The sequence below is a fragment of the Rhinopithecus bieti genome, unplaced genomic scaffold (assembly GCF_001698545.2).
Source record: "Rhinopithecus bieti isolate Rb0 unplaced genomic scaffold, ASM169854v2 scaffold_57046, whole genome shotgun sequence".
In the NCBI taxonomy this organism is placed as follows: Eukaryota; Metazoa; Chordata; class Mammalia; order Primates; family Cercopithecidae; genus Rhinopithecus; species Rhinopithecus bieti.
The window spans coordinates 1-19,324 of record NW_016822066.1 but is presented as its reverse complement, the minus strand read 5'-3'; the positions used below and the strand labels follow the sequence as shown (position 1 = coordinate 19,324).

Sequence of the window (19,324 nt, the reverse complement as noted above, 5' to 3'; positions counted from 1 at the left end):
TGCACTGGGGCCTATCATGGGGAGGGGGGAGGAGTGAGGGATTGCATTGGGGAGTTATACATGATATAAATGATGAATTGATGGGTGCTGACGAGTTGATGGGTGCAGCACACCAACATGGCATAAGTATACATATGTAACAAACCTGCACGTTATGCACATGTACCCTAGAACTTAAAGTATAATAAAAAAAAAAAGAAAAAAAAAACAAATAATTGTCATAAAACACATACATATACTGTGTAAGAAGGAATACTAAAATTATAATAAAACATACCATATATTGCGTGATGAAAGAAAAATAAAACATATACATATATTGTGTAAAAAAAAAAAAAAGAAAATAAAGTGGTATGGATTATAATCAGAGTATAAAATAAATATATGTGAGCCCATACTGTATAAATAAATGATTTAATAAACAAAAGCATAAGAATAGACAGACCCCCTCCCCCATACAGAAGAATTCCAAGCAACTTTTGTAGATACTCCACCTCAAGGAGGTGGAGGATAAATCCCCATTCTATAAGTGTGGCTAATGCATACTGATTTCCTTCTAAAGAGTACAGGATAGAAAGTAGGGGGAGTATCTTTATAGTGGAGAAATCCGACAAACACTGCCTAGGCCAGGTGATCAAGGTTAACATAATCAGTGATAAGTCACGTTGACAGCATGTATCCTTGATATGATGTGATGAGGATGGCATGTTACCTCTGTTGCCTTCCTCCCAAGAACGCATAATTTCAGTCTAATCATGAGAAAAACATCAGATAAACACCAAGTTAGGGGTATTCTACAAAATACCTGATGAACACTCCTGTCAAGGTCATCAAAGACAAATACAGTGGCTGGATGTGGTATCTCATGCCTATAATTCCACCCCTTTGGGAAGCCACGGTGGGAGGATCACTTGAGGCCAGGAGTTTGAGACCAGCCTGGGCAATATAGCAAGACCCTTCTCTAAAAAGAACAAAAAATAAATTAGCCAAGCATGGTGGTGCATGCCTGCAGTCCTAGGTACTTGGGCAGCTGAAGCAGGAGGATTGCTTGAGCCCAGGAGTTTGAGGCTGCAGTTAGCTATGATCACACTACTGCACTCTAGCCTGGGCCACAGAGCCAGACCTTGTCTCTAAAAAACAAAACAAAACAAAATCTGAGAAGCTTAAGTTAAAAACTAAGGAAATCTGAATGAAGTATGGACTTTAGTCAATAACAATGTATTAATGCTGGTTCATTAATTGTAACAAATGCAGCATCATAAGATGTTAACAATGAGGGAAACTGGGTGTTGGGGATGGTTACTCACTGTACTGTCTTAGCAATTTTTTCTGTATGCCTAAAACCATTCTGAAAATAAAGTGTTTTATAAAAGTTCACTAAGTATGATACAGTTTGGCTAGAAGAGATACCCAGAGCAGAGGCAGTTTCTCTGGTACCTGAGGTCTGCAAGACCTTTGACCTAATACAACTCTGAAGCCAGAATGCCTAGGTTTGAATTCTGGCTTTACCATTTATTAGCTAGGTAATCTTTGGCAAGTTATGTAACCCCTTTGTGAACAACTTCATCTCTGAAAAGTAGGAATGATAGCCCCTACTTTGTCATGTTGTAGTAAGGATTAAATGAATTAATGTGTATAAAGTGCTTTAATGAGCCCTGGCACACAGTAAATTCTATATAAATATTTTGTAAAATGAATAAAAACTACGATGACTAAAAGTTCCTTTAGTAATTATCTATAATCATACAAGGTAAGGAGATATGAGTTTGGTTGCTATGAACCAGGTAGTGGTTGCCATATGCATGTCAGTACCTTGACAACAATTATTAGGACATTGCCATAGCTTTTGTAAGTGGACAACCTGAGCTGTGTTAATCTGACAAGAAGGCTAGAAAGCTCAATGCATCTTCCTATTACTCTGCATATCTTATGTCTTCCATCCAAAAAGAATCAACTTATCAGATAAATAACCACCTCATGGTAAGCAAAATATGTCACTATCTTCATTTTACAGATAAGAAAAGAAATTTGGAAATGATAGGTTTAGTTGAGGTGATTTCACTTCAGGTTACCCAGAAGAGGCACTAGAAATAAAGGATCAGACCAGTAATCCCTAATTCAATCGTTTTCCCAGTTGGGTTATCCTACCTACCCTTCCTTATAAAGGAAGAACTTGTGTGATGCCAATTTGACACTTCTTGGTGGCACTGACAAAAACACAGAGAGCCTGACATCAAGTTAGAAGGCTCTGCCAATTATTAGGAAATAGACATGAAGCAGTTACTGGCCTCTTCTCCAAGGGAGATGGCTATCATGGAACCCAGACAATTAGGCTCTGATGTTTCAGGCTCTTGGTTGTATCAGCTTCATGTGCAAAACTGGAGTAAGGCTGGTTTTGATCACAGGCCATATATAAGGTTTCTCTTTTGTCTGGCATAAGCCAGAGCCATTCTCCAGGACGTCTTTATGGGAAACCTAATGATCTCCTAGGGCGTGAGCTGTGCTATAAGAAATGCTATGAAATGTGAGTATTTTGGAATGGCAACTCTCCAGAACAGTAAATGACTGGATGACTCCGCAGAACCCTGATAAATTATCCCTTAATAAGCTAGCACATAAACTGTGCTCATCAGATAGCTAAGCAAGGCCCATCTAAGCATCAATTGAAGTACTTTGCTAATCCAGCCAGGGCTTCCTCCAATTCTGGGCTTCAATATATAGTTGTTCCTCAGTAAACTTGGGGGAAATGGGTTCCTGGACCCCCTCATATACCAAAATCTGTGCATTCTCAAATCCTGCAGTTGGCACTATGAAACCCATGTATATGAAAAGTCAGCCCTGCATATACATGGTTTCACATTCACAAATATCCTCATTTGGTTGAAAAAAAAAAAAAAAAAGCCTGGTATAAGTAGACTCATGCAGTTCAAACCCATGTTGTTCAACGGTCAACCGTAATTAGTCACTAGGGAAATATAAATTAAAACCACAATGAAATACCTACCTCACACCCACTAGGATAGCTGTAAACAAAACAACAAGCATTACTGGTGGGAATGTAAGATGTTGTAGCCATTTTGCAAAACAGTCTGGCAGTTCCTCAAGAGGTTAAATATAGATTTATTATATAACCCAGCAGTAATACTCCTAGGTATATACCAAAGAGAAAACATATCCACACAAAAACTTATATACAAATGTTTATAGCAGCATTATTCATAAGAGCTAAAAAGTGGAAACAATCCGCTTTCCATGGATGAACCTTGAAGTGATTGCCTAAATTATCCTTTTTACTTAGGCATTCACTTCTAAATCCAGCTGTGCATTGACATCATCTGGGAAGCTTATGCAGCCCCCTGGCAATCTTTGAGGATGGGACACCTGGATTAATGTTTGAAATCCATTAGAATAGATTATCTCTAAGGTCCCTGATAGCTCCAAAAATTGTAAAAAAAATCTCTAATAGTGGGTCACCAATGCCCATATCTTTGAAGAGGAGATATTATTGGTACTTGGAACAGGTCTCCCGATAGTTCCTTCTGGAAGCCTAAGTTGGTTCTTCTCTTAGGCATCATCCCAACCTCCACAAGGTTGAATAAAGATATTCTTAACGAGGATGAACTATGGCTGAAGGGATAGGCCACATCTGATTATGTCTGTGTAGGCTGCTATACTAAGAAATCACCCCATTTTGAAGAAAGCTACTCATTAGCACAGAACTTATCACTGCAGTTGAGAATAACCAGTCCCTCCTTCTATGACATTAATAGACACAGTTGGATAGAATGAAGTAATAGACTTCTAACAATCCCAGGCTTTCTGTTTATCAGCACCTGTTTAGTCATAAGCTGACTAAAGGCTCAGTGTTTATAATGGAACTTATTTCTTATTTTCTTTCTTCTCTTAATATTTAAGAACTAAGATGAATCATGTTCCGGCTTTTGACCTTCTGCTGCTCTTGGCTAAAGACAACAGAAGAGACATGAAGGTAATATTACAATTATTTCCCTAGGCCTATTCCACTATTTCCTCCCACAAATCTGCCCATAGTCCCTCAAGGTACAAATCTTCATAATATATATTGTTAGTTGAAGTGATTAACCAGTTGTTTGTAAGATTGGGAGCAGGGTTGAGGAGGGATGGCCAATTGTACAAGGTTAAGTGAATCAGGGAAAAAAAGCATCCTTGGGGGCTTTGGTGAGGGGCTCCCATACCACCTTCTACTGCTTTGGCTGGGCCTTTTATGGTACATGCATTGAGATTACTGCAGGCAGAATCCCAAACAATAAGGAAGAGTATAACTCTCTGTTTAGCCTAAAACCTAACTGTTTTAAGACTTTGCCTCATTTTTCTTTCTCATTTCTAGGAATGTGACCATCCCTATCATTGGCTTGAACAACTCAGGCAAAACTGTTCTTGTGGAGGCATTCCAAAAATGTAAGGAACTGAGAGCATTAGATACTGGTGTGGGTCTCCCATGGACCCCAGAATCCAGTGAAATAATCATTCCTTCCTAGCATTACTTCATGGCCCTCAGTTTCCCTTTTTATTTTGGGCATAAACACCTTCCAACACACTCTCTCTCCCTCCCTCCCTTCCCCACATTACATAAACAGCCTGTTTATGTAATGTCTGTCACCTGCTCCCTTTACAAGCTATCCTAATTGAAAGTCCTTTCATAGGGTCAGTATGCATAAGTTCAAACTATGTAAATCATTGCAGTTAATTATGAAGGATAGCATGTTTGAAATGATGTCTAGTTTCAGGGCTCAATTAAAGTGGAATTTGGTCTAGATAAGAGAGACAAGTGTGGGATGATAAAGAAGTTTAATAACATGAAATTCTGTGACAGCTAATATAGAGAGTTGGAGCTTGAGAAATGTTGTCAGTTTCGATATGTGCAAGTTTAATACCAGGTCTCTAGTTCAGTATCTTGACATATCAAGAAGCAGTTACACAGAATTTCAGAAAGGTACTATACTACTTACTAAGGACCAATCAAAGAAGCCAGCACTGTCTGTCACAGGATGCCCTCCATCCATGTTTACTGAATAAATGAAGTAGTATGATGACGTGGTTGAGTTTTATCTAACCTGGCATCCCTGATGCCAAAAAAGGCTAACCTGACTCCTCCGCCACTGGCCTACCTGAAGTGCTCATCAATTTCCTTGAACTACAGCAGGAGCCTTCTGGCTGATCTTGTCATCTCCAGTTGTTCCCCCAGTATTCAGTCCACATAGCTACCAGAAGGACTTAATACAAAAGTCTGATCATGGCACTTCCCTGCTCAAAACTGTTCAATGCCATTATCTTCAAGATAAAACTTACGTTTCTTAGCAGCACACAAAGGCTTCTATGAGTTGGTCCCTGAGTCCTCCTCCAACTTCATTTCCCATGCTCTCTGCACATGCCCTCTGATACAGCCACAACAAATGACTTGCCATCCCCCTTTTCTAGTTCTGTACATGTTATCCCACTACCTAGCATTTTGCCTCCACCATTATCTACCTGCTAAATCAAAAGCCTCAAGTCACAGCCCAGCTTGACCTCAGGAAAGCCCTCCCTATCAGTGCCCTCCTGCCTCAGCTCCCACTCTTCCATGCATTGCTCTGGCATGCACTTATTACATCATCAGGCAATTGCAAGTCCATCCCCTAAATTGTGAGCCTCTTGAGGGAAATAATGGATTTTTTCCTCTCTGTATCTTTAGCCTGTGGTCTTTTAGCATTTTCAGGTAGGTATTCAATAAATATTCATGGAATGGATGTTCTCCTCCATTCCACCATTCACCTGAGACAACATGTTGCCATTTTCTTTGTTTGTTTGTTTGTTTTTCTCCGAGACAGAGTCTCACTCTGTTGCCCAGGCTGGAGTGCAGTGGTGTGATCTCAGTTCACTGCAACCTCCGCCTCCCAGGTTCAAGCGATTCACATGCCTCAGCCTCCCGAGTAGCTGGGATTACAGGTGTGCACCACCACACCTGGCTAATTTTTTTGGATTTTAGTAGAGATGGGGTTTCACCATGTTGGCCAGGCTGGTCTGGAACTCCTGGCCTCAAGCAATCCTCCTGCCTCAGCCTCCCGAAGTGCTGGAATTACAGGTGTAAGCCACTGTGCCCGACGACATGTTGCCATTTTAACAACTTCCTCTGTCCCATTAGCAGCTCCAAGCCTCACATTTTAGCCAATGGGTTCAGCTTTGTATCCCCCCTTGTAGGAAACAAACTTAACTCCTTGCTTCTCCCGATTCTCTGATAGGCAGAAATGTTTAAGAAGGTAAATAGCAGCAGGAAAAATCCAGGAGCCAGCAAAAATCACAAGATTATTGAAAAAAGTGGGGATAATTTTCTAGAGCCCCAACTCAACCTCATCCCTGGATTCCCTTTTGTCTGGGTGGGCCCTAGGAATCCATATTTTAAGAACTCCTCGGCCGGGCACGGTGGCTCAAGCCTGTAATCCCAGCACTTTGGGAGGCCGAGACGGGCGGATCTCGAGGTCAGGAGATAGAGACCATCCTGGCTAACACGGTGAAACCCCGTCTCTACTAAAAAATACAAAAAACTAGCCGGGCGAGGTGGCTGGCGCCTGTAGTCCCAGCTACTCGGGAGGCTGAGGCAGGAGAATGGCGTAAACCCGGGAGGCGGAGCTTGTAGTGAGCTGAGATCCGGCCACTGCACTCCAACCTGGGCGACAGAGCTAGACTCCGTCTCAAAAAAAAAAACAAAAAACAAAACAAACAAACAAAAAAGAACTCCTCAAGGGTTTCTGATGGCCAGCCAGCTTTTGGAAGCACTCACCTGCAATTACCGGTATGCTATTGTGCCTGTGAGAATACTGTCTGTTTCCCATTTTAATTCCTAGAGGACACTGCCTAAAATCTATTTATTTTGTTACTGCATAACTTGCCTTGTTCTCAGTGAATACCTGGGGGATTACTGATAAATCTATTGGTTGTGACTACATTTACAGATAATTTTTTAATGGGCACTGATATCACATTCTGAAGAATGTCTCAGGCCACCTCTGTCTATGCAGGACCATCAGAATCAATCTAGTAGGTTACTCTGTGCCCAAAATTGAATAATTTACTTCCCTTGTCCCTGCAAATGTTTTGTTGTTGTTGTTGTTTGTTTGTTTTCTGAGATGGAGTTTCACTCTTGTTGCCCAGACTGGAGTGCAATGGAGCAATCTCAGCTCACTGCAACCTCAGCCTCCTGGATTCAAGCGATTCTCCTGCCTCAGCCTCCAAGTAGCTGGGATTACAGGCATGTGCCACCACGCCCAGCTAACTTTTTGCATTTAGTAGAGACAGGGTCTCACCATGTTGGTCAGGCTGGTCTCAAACTCCTGACCTCAGGTGATCCACCCGCCTCGGCCTCCCAAAGTGGCGGGATTACAGGCTTAAACCACCGCACCCAGCTGCTGCGAATGTTTTTAAACTGATTGCCAAGAACAGATAATTGCCTAGGAAGGAAATGCCCGTCTGCAAGTAATACTGTGAACACTTGAAGACACCAGCTATAAAATATTTTGGCACACAAGACATTTTTAAAAATGTGTTAAATTTGTATGAGTACATTGTAGGTGTATATATTTATGAGATATGTGAGATACGTTGATATAGGCATACAATGTGTAATAATCAAATCAGGGTAAATGGGATATCCATCACCTCAAGCATTCACCATTTATTTGTGCTACAAACATTCCGGTTGTACTCCCTCAGTTATTCTAAATGTACAACAAATTATTGCTGACTATAGTCACTCTGTTGTGCTATCAAATACTAGATCTTAACTATATTTTTGTACCCATTAACCATCCCATTCCCTCCCCTCACTACCCTTTCCACCCTCTAGCAACTATACTTCTACTCTCTCTTTTTTTTTTTTTTTTTTTTTTTTTTTTTTTTTTTTTTTTTTGAGACAGAGTCTCGCTCTATTGCTCAGACTGGAGTGCAGTGGCACAATCTCAGCTCACTGCAACCTCCACCTCCTGGGTTCAAGCAATTCTCCTACCTCAGCCTCCCAAGTAGCCAGGGTTACAGGCATGTGCCACCACACCTGGCTTATTTTTGTATTTTTATTAGAGACGAGGTCTCACCATGTTGGCCAGGCTGGTCTGGAAGTCCTGATCTCAGGTGATCTGCCTGCCTCGGCCTCCTGAAGTGCTGGGATTATAGGCATGAACCACCACACCCGGCTGTGTTCTTCTACTCTTTATCTCCATGAGTTCAATTATTTTACTCTAGGGCTTCCACAAATGAGTGAGAACATATGAAATTTATCTTTCTGTGCCTGGCTTATTTAAGTTAACATCATGTACTTGTTCTGTCCGTGTTGCTGCAAATGACAATATTTTATTCTTTTTTATGGCTGAATAGTACTGCATTGTGTATAAGTACCACATTTTCTTCATCCATTCATCTGTTGATGGACACTTAGGTTGCTTCCAAATCTGGGCTATTGTGAACAGTGCTGCAATAAACATGGGACACCAGATATCTCTTCGACATACTGATTTCCTTTCTTTTGGATATATACACAGCAGGTGGATTGCTGCATCACATGGTAGTTCTATGTTTAGTTTTTTGAGGAACTTTCATAGTGGAACATAATTTATGTTCTCACCAACAGTGTATGAGGGTCCCTCTTTCTCCACAGGCTTGCCAGAATGATCAATATGCTGAGGAGAAGAATGTATATCCTGCATTCATTGGATGAAATGTTCTGTAAATATCTATGAGGTCCATTTGCTCTATAGTGCAGATTAGGTACAGTGTTTCATTGTTGATCTGGATTATCTGTCCAATGCTGAAAGTGGGATGCTGAATTCTCCAATTATTACTGTATTGGGGTCTATCTCTCTTTAGCTCTAATAATATTTGCTTTGTATATCTGGGTGCTCCAGTGTTCAGTGCATATATAATTGTTATATACACTTGCTGAATTGACCCCCTTATCATTATATGACATTCTTGGTCTCTTTTTATAGCTTTTGTCTTGAAATCCGTTTTGTCTGAAGCATAGCTACTCCCGCTCTTTTGGGTTTCCATTTGTATAGAATATAATTTTCTATCCCTTTCAGTCTATATGTGTCTTAATAGATGAAGTGTGTTTCTTGTAGGAAAGAGATCATGTTTTGTTTTGTTTTTTTTAATCCACTCAGCCACCCTATGTCTTTTGATTGGAGAGTTTAGTCCATTTATATTCAATGTTATTATTAATAAGGACTTACTACTGACACTTTGTTATTTGCTTTCTGGTTATTTTGAGGTCTTTTCCTTCTTCCTTCCTATCTTCCTTTTTGTGAAAGTGATTTTCTCTCATAGTATGTTTTGATGTATTGCTTTATATTTTTTGTCTATCTGTTGTAAGTTTTTTGATTTGAAGTTACCATGGGGCTTGCAAATAACATCTTATAACCCATTTTTTAAAATATTCACCCACTGCCCCTGGAGACCCCATTATTTTAAACTGATGAAAATGTGATTGCAAAACAAGCAAAGAGAAAACTAATATTAATTGTATACTTTAACTTCATCCCCTCTGCTTTGTAACTTTTTGTTGTTTCTATTTATATCTTATTATACTGTCTTTAAAAGTTGCTGTAGTTGTTACTTTTGATAGGTTCATCTTTTATTCTTTGTACTGAAGCTATGAGTAGTTTACACACCACAATTACAGTATTATAACAATACTCTGTATTTGTCTGTGTGAGTTGCTGTTACCAGTGGGTTTTATACCTTCAGGTGATTTCTTATTGCTCATTAACATCCTTTTCTTTCAGGTTGAAGTACTCCCTTTAGCATTTCTTGGAGGAGAGGTCTGGTGTTGACACAAATCCCTCAGCTTTTGTTTGTCTGGGAAATACTTTATTTCTCCTTCATGTTTGAAGGATAATTTTGCTGGATATAATATTCTAGGATAAAAGTTTTTTTCCTTGATATACTTTAAGTATATCATGCCACTCTCTCTTATTTCAATATTTGTTAAACTTATCCGATAGATTCTGAATTCCTTCTTTGTGTTATCTTGGATTTCATTGATCTTCCTCAAAACTATTTTGAATTATCTGTCTGAAAGGTCACTTATCTCTGTCACTCCATAATATGTTACTGGTGCCTTATTTAGCTCTTTTGGTGAGGTCATTTTTCCTGGATGGTCTTGATGTTTATTGATGCTCATCAATGTCTGGGCATTGAAAAGTTAGGTATTTAATCTATGCAGACTGGGGTTGTTTTTGCCCATCCTTCTTGAGAAGGACTCAAAGGGAATTGAGTGTTGTGATCAAATCTTTGGTCACTGAAGCTGTATATGCATTAGGGGACACCCTAAGCCTAGTAATGCTGTGACTCTTGTAAAGCTGTAGAGGTACCATTTTGGTGCTCTTGGGTGAGATCTGAGAGAATTCCCTGGTTTACCAGGTAAAGTCTCTTGTTCTTTTCCCTTACCTTCTCCCAAGCAAATGGAGTCTCTCTCTCTGTGCTGAGCTGCCTGGAGTTGGGGAAGGGGTGATACAAACACTCCTGTGGCCACCACCACTGAGACTGTGCTGAGTCACACATGAAGCCAACAGTACTGGGTCTCACCCAAGGCCTGTGGCAACTATTTCCTGGTTATCCCTGATATTTATTCAAGGTCCAAGGGCACTTCAGTCAGTAGCTGATGAATCCTGCCAGGAAAGGGTATTTCCCTTCAGTGCAGCAGGTTCCTTTCTGGCCCAGGGTGGGTCTAGAAATGCCACCAGGAGCTAGGGCCTGGGGTCAGGGGCTTTAGAAATCTGCTTGGTGCTTTATTTTACTGGGTCTGAGCAAGTACCCAGGTTGCAAGACAAAGTCCTCTCTATATTCCTCTCTCCTTTCCTCAAGCAGAATTGGCCACCACAGCTCCAAGCCCATAGTGACTATAGCCTGACTACCACCAATGTTTATTCAAGGCCTGAGCTATTTAGTCAGCAGTCAGTGAGTCCTGCCAGGCCTGGGTCTCTCTCTTCAGGGCAGTGTTTTCCTTTCTGGCCCAAGGTGAGTCTAGAAATGCCCTCCAGGAGCTAAGGCCTGGAATCAGGGACTTTAGGAGTCTGCTTGGTGCTGTATTTCACTGTGGCTGAGCTAGTATTGAAGTTGCAAGACAAAGTCATTTTTACTCTTCTCTCTCCTTTCCTCAAGCAGGAGTCTTTCCTGATGGCCACCACCGCTGAAAATGTGCTGGGTCACACCTGAAGCCAGCACAATACCAGGTCTTGCCCAAGGCCCATGGTGACTGCTGCCTGGCACTTGCTTGGGATGTTTACTCAGGCCTAAGGGCTCTTTAGTCAGGTGGTGGTGAATCCTGTCAAGACTGGGTCCTTCCCTTCTGGGCACTGGGTTCCCTTCTGGCCCAGGATGGGTCTAGAAATGTCATCGGGGAGCCATGGCCTGAAATGGGGGCCTCAGGACTCTGCTTGGTACTTTATTTTCCTGTGGCTGAGCTGGTATTCAAGTTGTAAGACAATGTTCTCTTTACTCTTCCCTCTCCTCCTGGAGCTGCAAGCTGTGCTGCCTGGCACTGAGGGGAGGGGTGACACAAGCACTTCCCTTGGTCACCCTGGCTGGTGACTCACTAAGTTGCATGCCCCCTAAGTCCTTGGCTCCAAGCCCATCACAGTACCAGGACTTGTCCAGGAACTGCAGTCCTTGTGGCCTGGACTGCCTTTCAAATTTATTTAGCACCCCAGAGCACTTCAGGCCATGGTGACAGGGCTTGCTGGAACTCAGGTTCCAACTGTTGGAACGGGCAATTTCCCTCTGGCTAGGGCTGGTCTAAATGCTTCCTCCATAAGTGCTAGGCAAATTCTGCCCTATGTAGTTTTCTGCTGTGACAGGGCAGGACTGAGTTCCAATCCAAAGTCCTACAATCACTGCACTCTCTCTTTCAAGCACAGATTCTCTCTCTGTGCCATGTGGTGCTGCCAGGGGATGAGGAAAGGGTGGTACTGGTGATTCAAGACTGTCTTTCCTACCCTCTTCAGTGCCTCTTTCCTTGACATGATGTTATAACCATGGTGGGGTACGGGGGCTCATGCCTGTAATCCCAGCACTTTGGAAGGCCAGGGCAGGCAGATCGCTTGAGCCCAGGAGTTCAAGACCAGCCTGGGCAACATGCCAAAACTGTCTACAAAAAAAAAAAAAAATACAAAAATTAGCCAGGTATGGTGACACATGCCTGTAATCCCAGTGACTCAGGAGGCTAAGTTGGGAGGATCACTTGAGTCTAGGATGTCAAGGCTGCAGTGAGCTGAGACTGAGCCACTGCACTCCAGCACAGGCGACAGAGTGAGACCCTGTCTCAAAAAAAGAAAAAGATACAGATGTTATAATCAGGTACTATGATCGCTTACCTGATTTTTGATTCTTATGAAGGTGCTTTCATGTGGATAGTTGTTCAATTTGGTGTTCCTGCAGGGGTGATCATCATTGAAGGATTCTATTTGGCCATCTTATGCCACCTCCTCCAAGTCATTATTATTGACACCATTCACTAAAACTCTTTTGTCTGGCATGGTCATGTAAGGCAAGAAGAAACCCAACCACTGGCACAAGCAGGTGCCCTAAATGAGGACATTTAGACTAGTGCCTTTCAAACCTGGCTATATATTTCAATCACCTGGGGAGCTTTTTAAAAAAGTCATGATGCTTCAGCCCCACCCCAGATCTATGGACTCAAACCCTAAGAGAACGAGGCCTGGGGGTGGCTGGGTGTGGTGGCTCACATCTGTAATCTCAGCACTTTGGGAGGCCAAGGTGGGCGGATCACACAAGGTCAGGAGTTCGAGACCTGCCTGGCCAACATGGTGAAACCCCGTCTCTACTAAAATACAAAATTGACTCGGTGTGGTGGCGGGTGGCTGTAATCTCAGCTACAAAGGAGGCTGAGGTAAGAGAATTGCTTGAACCTGGGAGGCAAAGGGTGTAGTGAGCCGAGATGGTGCCACTGCACTCCAGGCTTAAAAATAAATAAATAAATAAATAAATAAATAAATAAATAAATAAATACAATGCTCTACAGGTGATCATGGAGAACAGCGAATACTGAGAACCAGTAACCGTAACCAGAATCACCTGGAGAGCTTTCAACCCTACTGAGAGGGGACCTGGAGATTCAAAAACTTTGGTCTGGGAAGGGCCTTTGGAATCTACATTTTTCTTTTTTTTTTTTTTTTTTTTTTTTTTTTTTTTTTTTTTTGAGAGAGTCTCACTCTGTCACCCAGACTGGGGTGCAGTGGTACAGTGGTGTGATCATGGCTCACTACAGCCTTGATTGCCCAGGCTCAAGCGATCCTCCCACCTCAGTCTTCCAAGTAGCTGGGACTACAGGTGTGTAGCATGGAATCTGTATCTTAATAAGCTCATCAGATGATGGTGAGACACAATCAGGCATGAGTTTCATGGCTCTCTAGGGTAGTGGAACTCAAGCTTTAAAGTGCAGAAGAATCACCTCAGGATTTTGTTAACCATAGGGAGTTCATTAAACATGCAAATACTTGTGTTCCAAGCCTAGAGGTTTTGATTCATTTGGTCTGGACTAGGCTTTAACAATCACCCCTATGTAATTCTCAATTATATGGTGCCCGGACCATGCTTTATGAAACACTCCACTAGGGATACACAGATGAATCAGACTCAGTACCTGTCCTTAGAGTGTTTATACCTTAATAGAGGAAATAAGATAAATGTAAATTGTCAGGGAACAACTGCTCACAGCATCTAGGGTTCACCAACAATAGAATGCACTAACTGAAGGAACTGGTAAGGTTTCAAGTAAAAAGAAAAAGAAAACTAAGGAAAAAAATTTTTTTCTCTGACACGGCAAAAAAAATATATAAATCTTTTCTCGATGAAGGAAACTCTAATATTACCTTTAGAGTTTTAACCTAGTCACTTTTTTTTTTTTTAATTTGAGACAGACATCTCGCTCTGTCGCCCAGGCTGAAGTGCAATGGTGAGATCTCAGCTCACTGCAACCTCTGCCTCCTGGGTTCAAGGGATTCTCCTGCTTCAGCCTCCCGAGTAGCTGGGATTACAGGTGCCCGCCACCACGCCCGGCTAATTTTGTATTTTAGTGGAGACAGGGTTTCACCATGTTGGCCAGGCTGGTCTTGAACTCCTGACCTCAGGTCATCTGCCTGCCTCGGCCTCCCAAAGTGCTGGAATTACAGATGTGAGCCACCGTCCCTGACCCACTTATTATTTTTGAGTAGTCTAATACAGATATAGCAAATATCACATCAAAGTTGTGGCTGAAAATTATTTTATCTGAAAGCTATAATTTAAAAGTTCATTGCCTAACATGAAATCAGAAGAGATGTTATGAAAATCACATTTAAACATAATAATAATATATACATACACATACATATATATGTATTCTCATTTCCAAAGACCCAAAAGCATATTACTAACTTTTCACATTAATGACTCATTTTGGCAATCCTATGGAAAATGTCACATGCAGATCTAAGACTACAAATAAGAAGTTATGAATTCTAGTCTTAGTGCTCCCAGGTATGGGTGTAGAGAATATATAAAGTCATTTTGCTACTAATGTGGGAAGAGAGCTAGGCTAGAATGGTCAGTTCAACAGACTGGAATGCATATAAACGCTGCCGTTTTCCATTTTCATTCTTTTGTTTGTTTGTTTGTTTTGTTTTGTTTTGAGATGGAGTTTCACTCTTGTCCCCCATGCTGGAGTGCAGTGGCGTGATCTCAGCTCACTGCAACCTCTTTCTCCAGGGCTCAAGCGATTCTCCTGCCTCAGTCTCCCAAGTAGATGGGATTACAGGCGTGTGCCACCACACCTGGCTGGGTTTTTTGTTTTTTGTTTTTTGTATTTTAGTAGACATGTGGTTTTGCCAGGGTGGCCAGGCTGGTCTTGAACTTCTAACCTCAGGTGATCCACCCACCTCAGCCTCCCAAAGTGCTGGGATTACAGGCGCGAGCCACCATGCCCAGCCAAGACTGCCGTTTTCAACTCCATTTCTATGGGAGCTGAATGAGGTATGGAATTCCCTGTGAGATTTTATGTTCTGGCTATAGCTTTTCAAAGGAAAATGTGTCTAAGTCTAGCATGGTTTCTTGGAAGAGATATGTGGAAGACAACTTCATACCTTCATCTACAGTAACAACCACCATAAACATTTATTGAACACTTACTGTGTGTATGGTAATACAAACATCCTCCCTCATATAACTTATGTTTTAGTTGGAGAGACAACGCAAGCACAAAAAGAGGTGAAGGACCAGCTCAACAGACCCTGTGCTCAACAAGAGAGAGAGAAGTGCGAAGTGGACAGGCCAGAGAAGTCTTCCTAAACAGTACTTGAGCTGGGTATTGAAGGGTGGGAGAGAAGGACCTCCTGTTCATTCATTCATTTATCAGATTAATTCAATAATGAATGTGCTTGGCATCATGGATATAATGGTGAATAAATTTCAATAAAATTGAAAGGATTCCCATCCTGTTGCAGTTTATAACCCAGATAAATAAACCATAGAATTTACAACACTGTAATATGTGCTATGACAATGGTAAACTCAGAAGAAAGGTACCTTATCCAGATGGCTGGTGGTGTGTGGGAAAACTCTAGAATAAACAAGATCAAAATTGACATTTTAAAAAATAGGCATTAACTAAGCAAAGAGTAGAAGTGTTCTAAGCAGAGAGAATGACATCTTGTAAAATCACAGGGCAAGAGAAAGCATGACATTGATGTAGAGTGGGAGAAGTAGGGGCAAAGGAGCCAAGGGAAGAACAGATTTGGTATGTACCAGGGACAGTGTGGACACCCGTCAGGTTATAGCACTAGCAGATAGGTCTAGCAGGTTAGGAGGTGAAGGAGTCTGTATTGTATCTGGAAGCAGTGGACACTCACTAAAGGTTACTGAGCCAGGAGAGGATAGTATGGGTAAAGCGATGATTTAGGAAGATAGTACCCAAGTATGGGCAGGGTGGCAGGATGCTTCAGTGGGATTTCTCAGAGCAGGCTCTAGTCAGGGTTCAACAAATTATTCGATCTAAGCATATTTCCCTACTTTGTGATTGCTTTTCCTCTCTTCCCCTCTGCATAGTACTTCCCAGTAGGATAGACAACTGTATGAAATCGGAACTGACTCTACTCCTGTTAGATGAGTATGGAGTTTCCATCTAAGTGATTGCTTCTCCTCTTTTCCCCTATGCATAGTACTTCCCAGTAAGACAGACCATTGTATGAAATCGGAACTGACTACACTTTTGTTAGATGAGTATGAACTTTCCATCTATGACCTGAATGGAGATCTGAAGGGCTGGGAAGCATGGCCAAACTACTATGCACAGGCCCATGGGCTTGTTTTCGTCCTGGATTCCAGTGACATAAGACGCATGCAGGAAGTGAAGATCATCTTAACACATCTGCTGTCTGATAAAAGAGTGGCAGGGAAACCCATCTTACTGTAAGATTCTGCCTTTATGTCCTATTTCTGCTTCCCAATTTGTACCCTTAAAAGTATAGAAATGAAGGGTCGGGTGGTCCCTTTGTCACACCCAGCTAGGCCTTCTGTTCCCTTAGGCTCAGTGAGGTAAAGCGGCCCAATTCTCTGGGGTCTGTTCTCAAGAGCTACTTTCTACCACACACTGCCATGGGGGACATGTTACCTAACTGTACAAAGGTAATTTTGAAGGGAAGCATCAAAGGGAAATGAAAAGCGGTATCCACCACCTCCACCCCTTGACTCTTCCTGAAGACTACCTTCCTGAATTTGCTTATTATCTTTTCTGGTTTCGGTCTCTGATCCTGAAACCTCATGATAGCAGAGAACCCCTATCTTGTATAATCGATGCCAATGACCTCCTCTCTGATCAGATTGCTCAAAAGTTACAGAACTAGCACTTATTCCAGGGTGATAATGCAGGTGGCCAGTCAATTCTCATCCCCGCCCCCAACTCCCTTTATGCCTCTTTCATTCCTCATTAGCAACCCCAACTAGAGCATGAACAGAGTTTGGGAAAGGATGTAAAACCTCCAAATCTGTTCATAGCCCAGTTAGCAATTCTAATTAAAGCTTGATAGCATAATGTAGGGGAAGTGAGAAATGAGCCCTGGGGGGACTATCGTGGATTCAAATGATTTGTGCTATACTTTCCTTCATTGGGAGTTGGCTAGAAAAATGTCTAGCTCATCTCATTACGTATGTCTTTAAACTTAATTCCTGGATATGTAGCAGTTATAGTAGAATTTGTTCTCCTCCTCTTTCCCTCCTTTTCTCGCCTTTTGCTTCTATTTTGGTTTCACTCTTCCACTCTTTTTTCCTCCCTCTCTCATATGCTCTGTTTTAGCTTAGCAAACAAACAAGACAAGAAGAAAGCCCTCATGCCTTCTGATATTATTGACTATCTACTTCTAAAGAAGCTAGTGAAAGAGAATAAGTGCCCATGCCGAGTGGTAAGTGTCAACCCCTTCCTTCCCTCTTCCTCTGGAGCCCAGCAGATGCAGCCTTTGGCCCATTCTATAATCAGCCCCATATGTTGGGTTTGAGGCAAAGTCTCTCCCTGTCAGGCAACACCCATAGTGATTCCTGACTTGATGGTGGTAACAAATATTGCATTCTGCCTTCAAAATAGTTCTGTAAAGTGGACACATGAATATCCCCATTTTATGGATAAAAAAGTCAAGGCTCAGAGACCCTATGTGACTTGCTCAAGGTCACACACCCAAGACACCACAACCACTTTATTAAAGGACCTCAGCTTTTTATGTTTGTCATTTGCCTTCTCAGATGTGAATGCTGAGTGTCTCCTAGAAGTCTCAGAGCCTCTCTAGACATAGCAGAGCTTATGTGTTCCTCCACTCTTTGAATGAGAGTGACTGGTACTGTGGGCCCCAGGGGTCCCAGGCTCCAGGTCTGCATCCTTCTCTTCTGTCACAGGAGCCATGTTCAGCCATCAGAAGCCTTGAAAGAAGAAACCATCAGCCCATAGTTGAAGGACTGCGCTGGCTATTAGCTGTCATTAATACTTGCCAACTACCACCTACCTCGAGCATCTCAATCTCCAAGAATAACACAGGCTCTGGAGAAGGATGCTCATCACACAGGTACTGAGATGCCTCCATGAGATTTACTGATAAGAAAAGCAACAGGGATCAGTCTTTCTCATGAGCGAGGAGTTCTGGGAGGTGCTTGGATTCTGGGTGGCATTGAGCAAGTCTCTTGATATCATTGGCTCAAATGGGGCTAGGGCAGTGCCCACCAACACTCTAACATTGTTAGGTACACCCCATCCCTGGCATAACTTGAGTGGTCATGTGAGGGGAATGATTTTCATAAAGGTAAGCCAACCTATCAGCATTACAGCCTCCCCAAAACAGGGTTTCTAATCTCTAATTTGCCATGTGGAGGAGAAAAGGAACATGAGCCCCTTAAAGAGCCTACTGGCATTATTCTATGGATGAATGCCATGAACCTACTCCAGATTCTCAGCGTCTAGTTCTACAATCCTCCCAATAACGAGGAATGATGGGAGAGGACAGAAATGTTGAAAAGAGGAAAAGGAAGAAGAAAATAGGAGGTGATCAGAGTTTTGAGGAGCAAAAGGCCTAAACATCCTCCTGCTCTGTTGTCACTTTCCTTGCCCAAAGGCATACAGCAGGGATGGGGTAGTAGCTGCATTAGATAAAGAAGCTTGAAGTGTGTCTGTTTCTACTACTCTTGTCCTTTGCATCTTCCCCCAGCTTATCCACCAGAAGAGGAATGTCAAAGGAGAAAAGACAGCATCTAGAACAATGCTCAACAGAAACTAAGCCTCTAAAGTCAATTCTACAGGTAAATGGCCCTTTAAATGTTAATACTCAGTGACCAATCCCTGAACACGTGGACACCAACTAACTTCCCCATCCCCTCCCCCATCTTCTTCTTGTACAGAAAGAAGGTACAAGATTACGGCCTAAAAAGAATATGTCAGTAACATTTGCTTTAGATGAACCCATGAAAGAAGGTGAATGTTCTAGGAGAACTAGAGTTTAGAATACTACAAAGCTTCACTACAACTGAAGGAGTGACTTACAGACTCCAGCTCCATATGTTGATGACAATATTTTTGAAGGTAATGCTGGATCAGTGGTTACAGAAGAAAATTTACATAGGCCTTCCCTAACAATTTCTACAACAGTATTCCAATTTTGAGCCTGAAATTCTTTCCTCACTCTATAGTTGGTGATTAGGAGAAGAGAAATAGAAGAAGTACAGGAAGGGTGCTTGGGTACCATCTTCTGGTAGTCCAGCATGATGCCCCAGCACTGGTTGACACAAGATC

The 19,324-nt window shown here is 42.1% G+C and overlaps 1 protein-coding gene across 3 annotated transcripts; it reads left to right on the top strand.

Annotated features, from left to right (window-relative positions):
* The first annotated feature begins 1,886 nt into the window (after positions 1–1,886).
* On the top strand, positions 1,887–19,105 carry ARL13A (ARF like GTPase 13A). Of its 3 annotated transcripts, none has more exons than XM_017860783.1 (9): positions 1,887–1,980; positions 3,916–3,988; positions 4,367–4,437; positions 15,239–15,351; positions 16,218–16,467; positions 17,351–17,456; positions 17,941–18,107; positions 18,744–18,834; positions 18,934–19,105. In XM_017860783.1, exons 2-9 carry the CDS (start codon positions 3,923–3,925, stop codon positions 19,033–19,035), a joined length of 966 nt encoding a protein of 321 aa, XP_017716272.1. In that variant the 5' UTR covers positions 1,887–1,980; positions 3,916–3,922; the 3' UTR covers positions 19,036–19,105. The 3 variants fall into 3 exon arrangements, with proteins under 3 accessions (XP_017716272.1, XP_017716273.1, XP_017716274.1); XM_017860784.1 differs by having other exon boundaries at positions 18,938–19,071; XM_017860785.1 differs by lacking the exons at positions 1,887–1,980; positions 3,916–3,988; positions 4,367–4,437 and having other exon boundaries at positions 15,267–15,364.
* Positions 19,106–19,324: the final 219 nt, after the last annotated feature.

Excerpts from the sequence above, each read along its gene's own strand:
- ARL13A (XM_017860783.1), top strand. The coding sequence starts at position 3,923 with ATGAATCATGTTCCGGCTTTTGACCTTCTGCTGCTCTTGGCTAAAGAC. Across the intron at positions 4,438-15,238 it reads TGTGGAGGCATTCCAAAAAT|TTGGAGAGACAACGCAAGCA; the intron begins GTAAGGAACTGA and ends CTTATGTTTTAG. Across the intron at positions 15,352-16,217 it reads CAGAGAAGTCTTCCTAAACA|TACTTCCCAGTAAGACAGAC; the intron begins GTACTTGAGCTG and ends CCCTATGCATAG.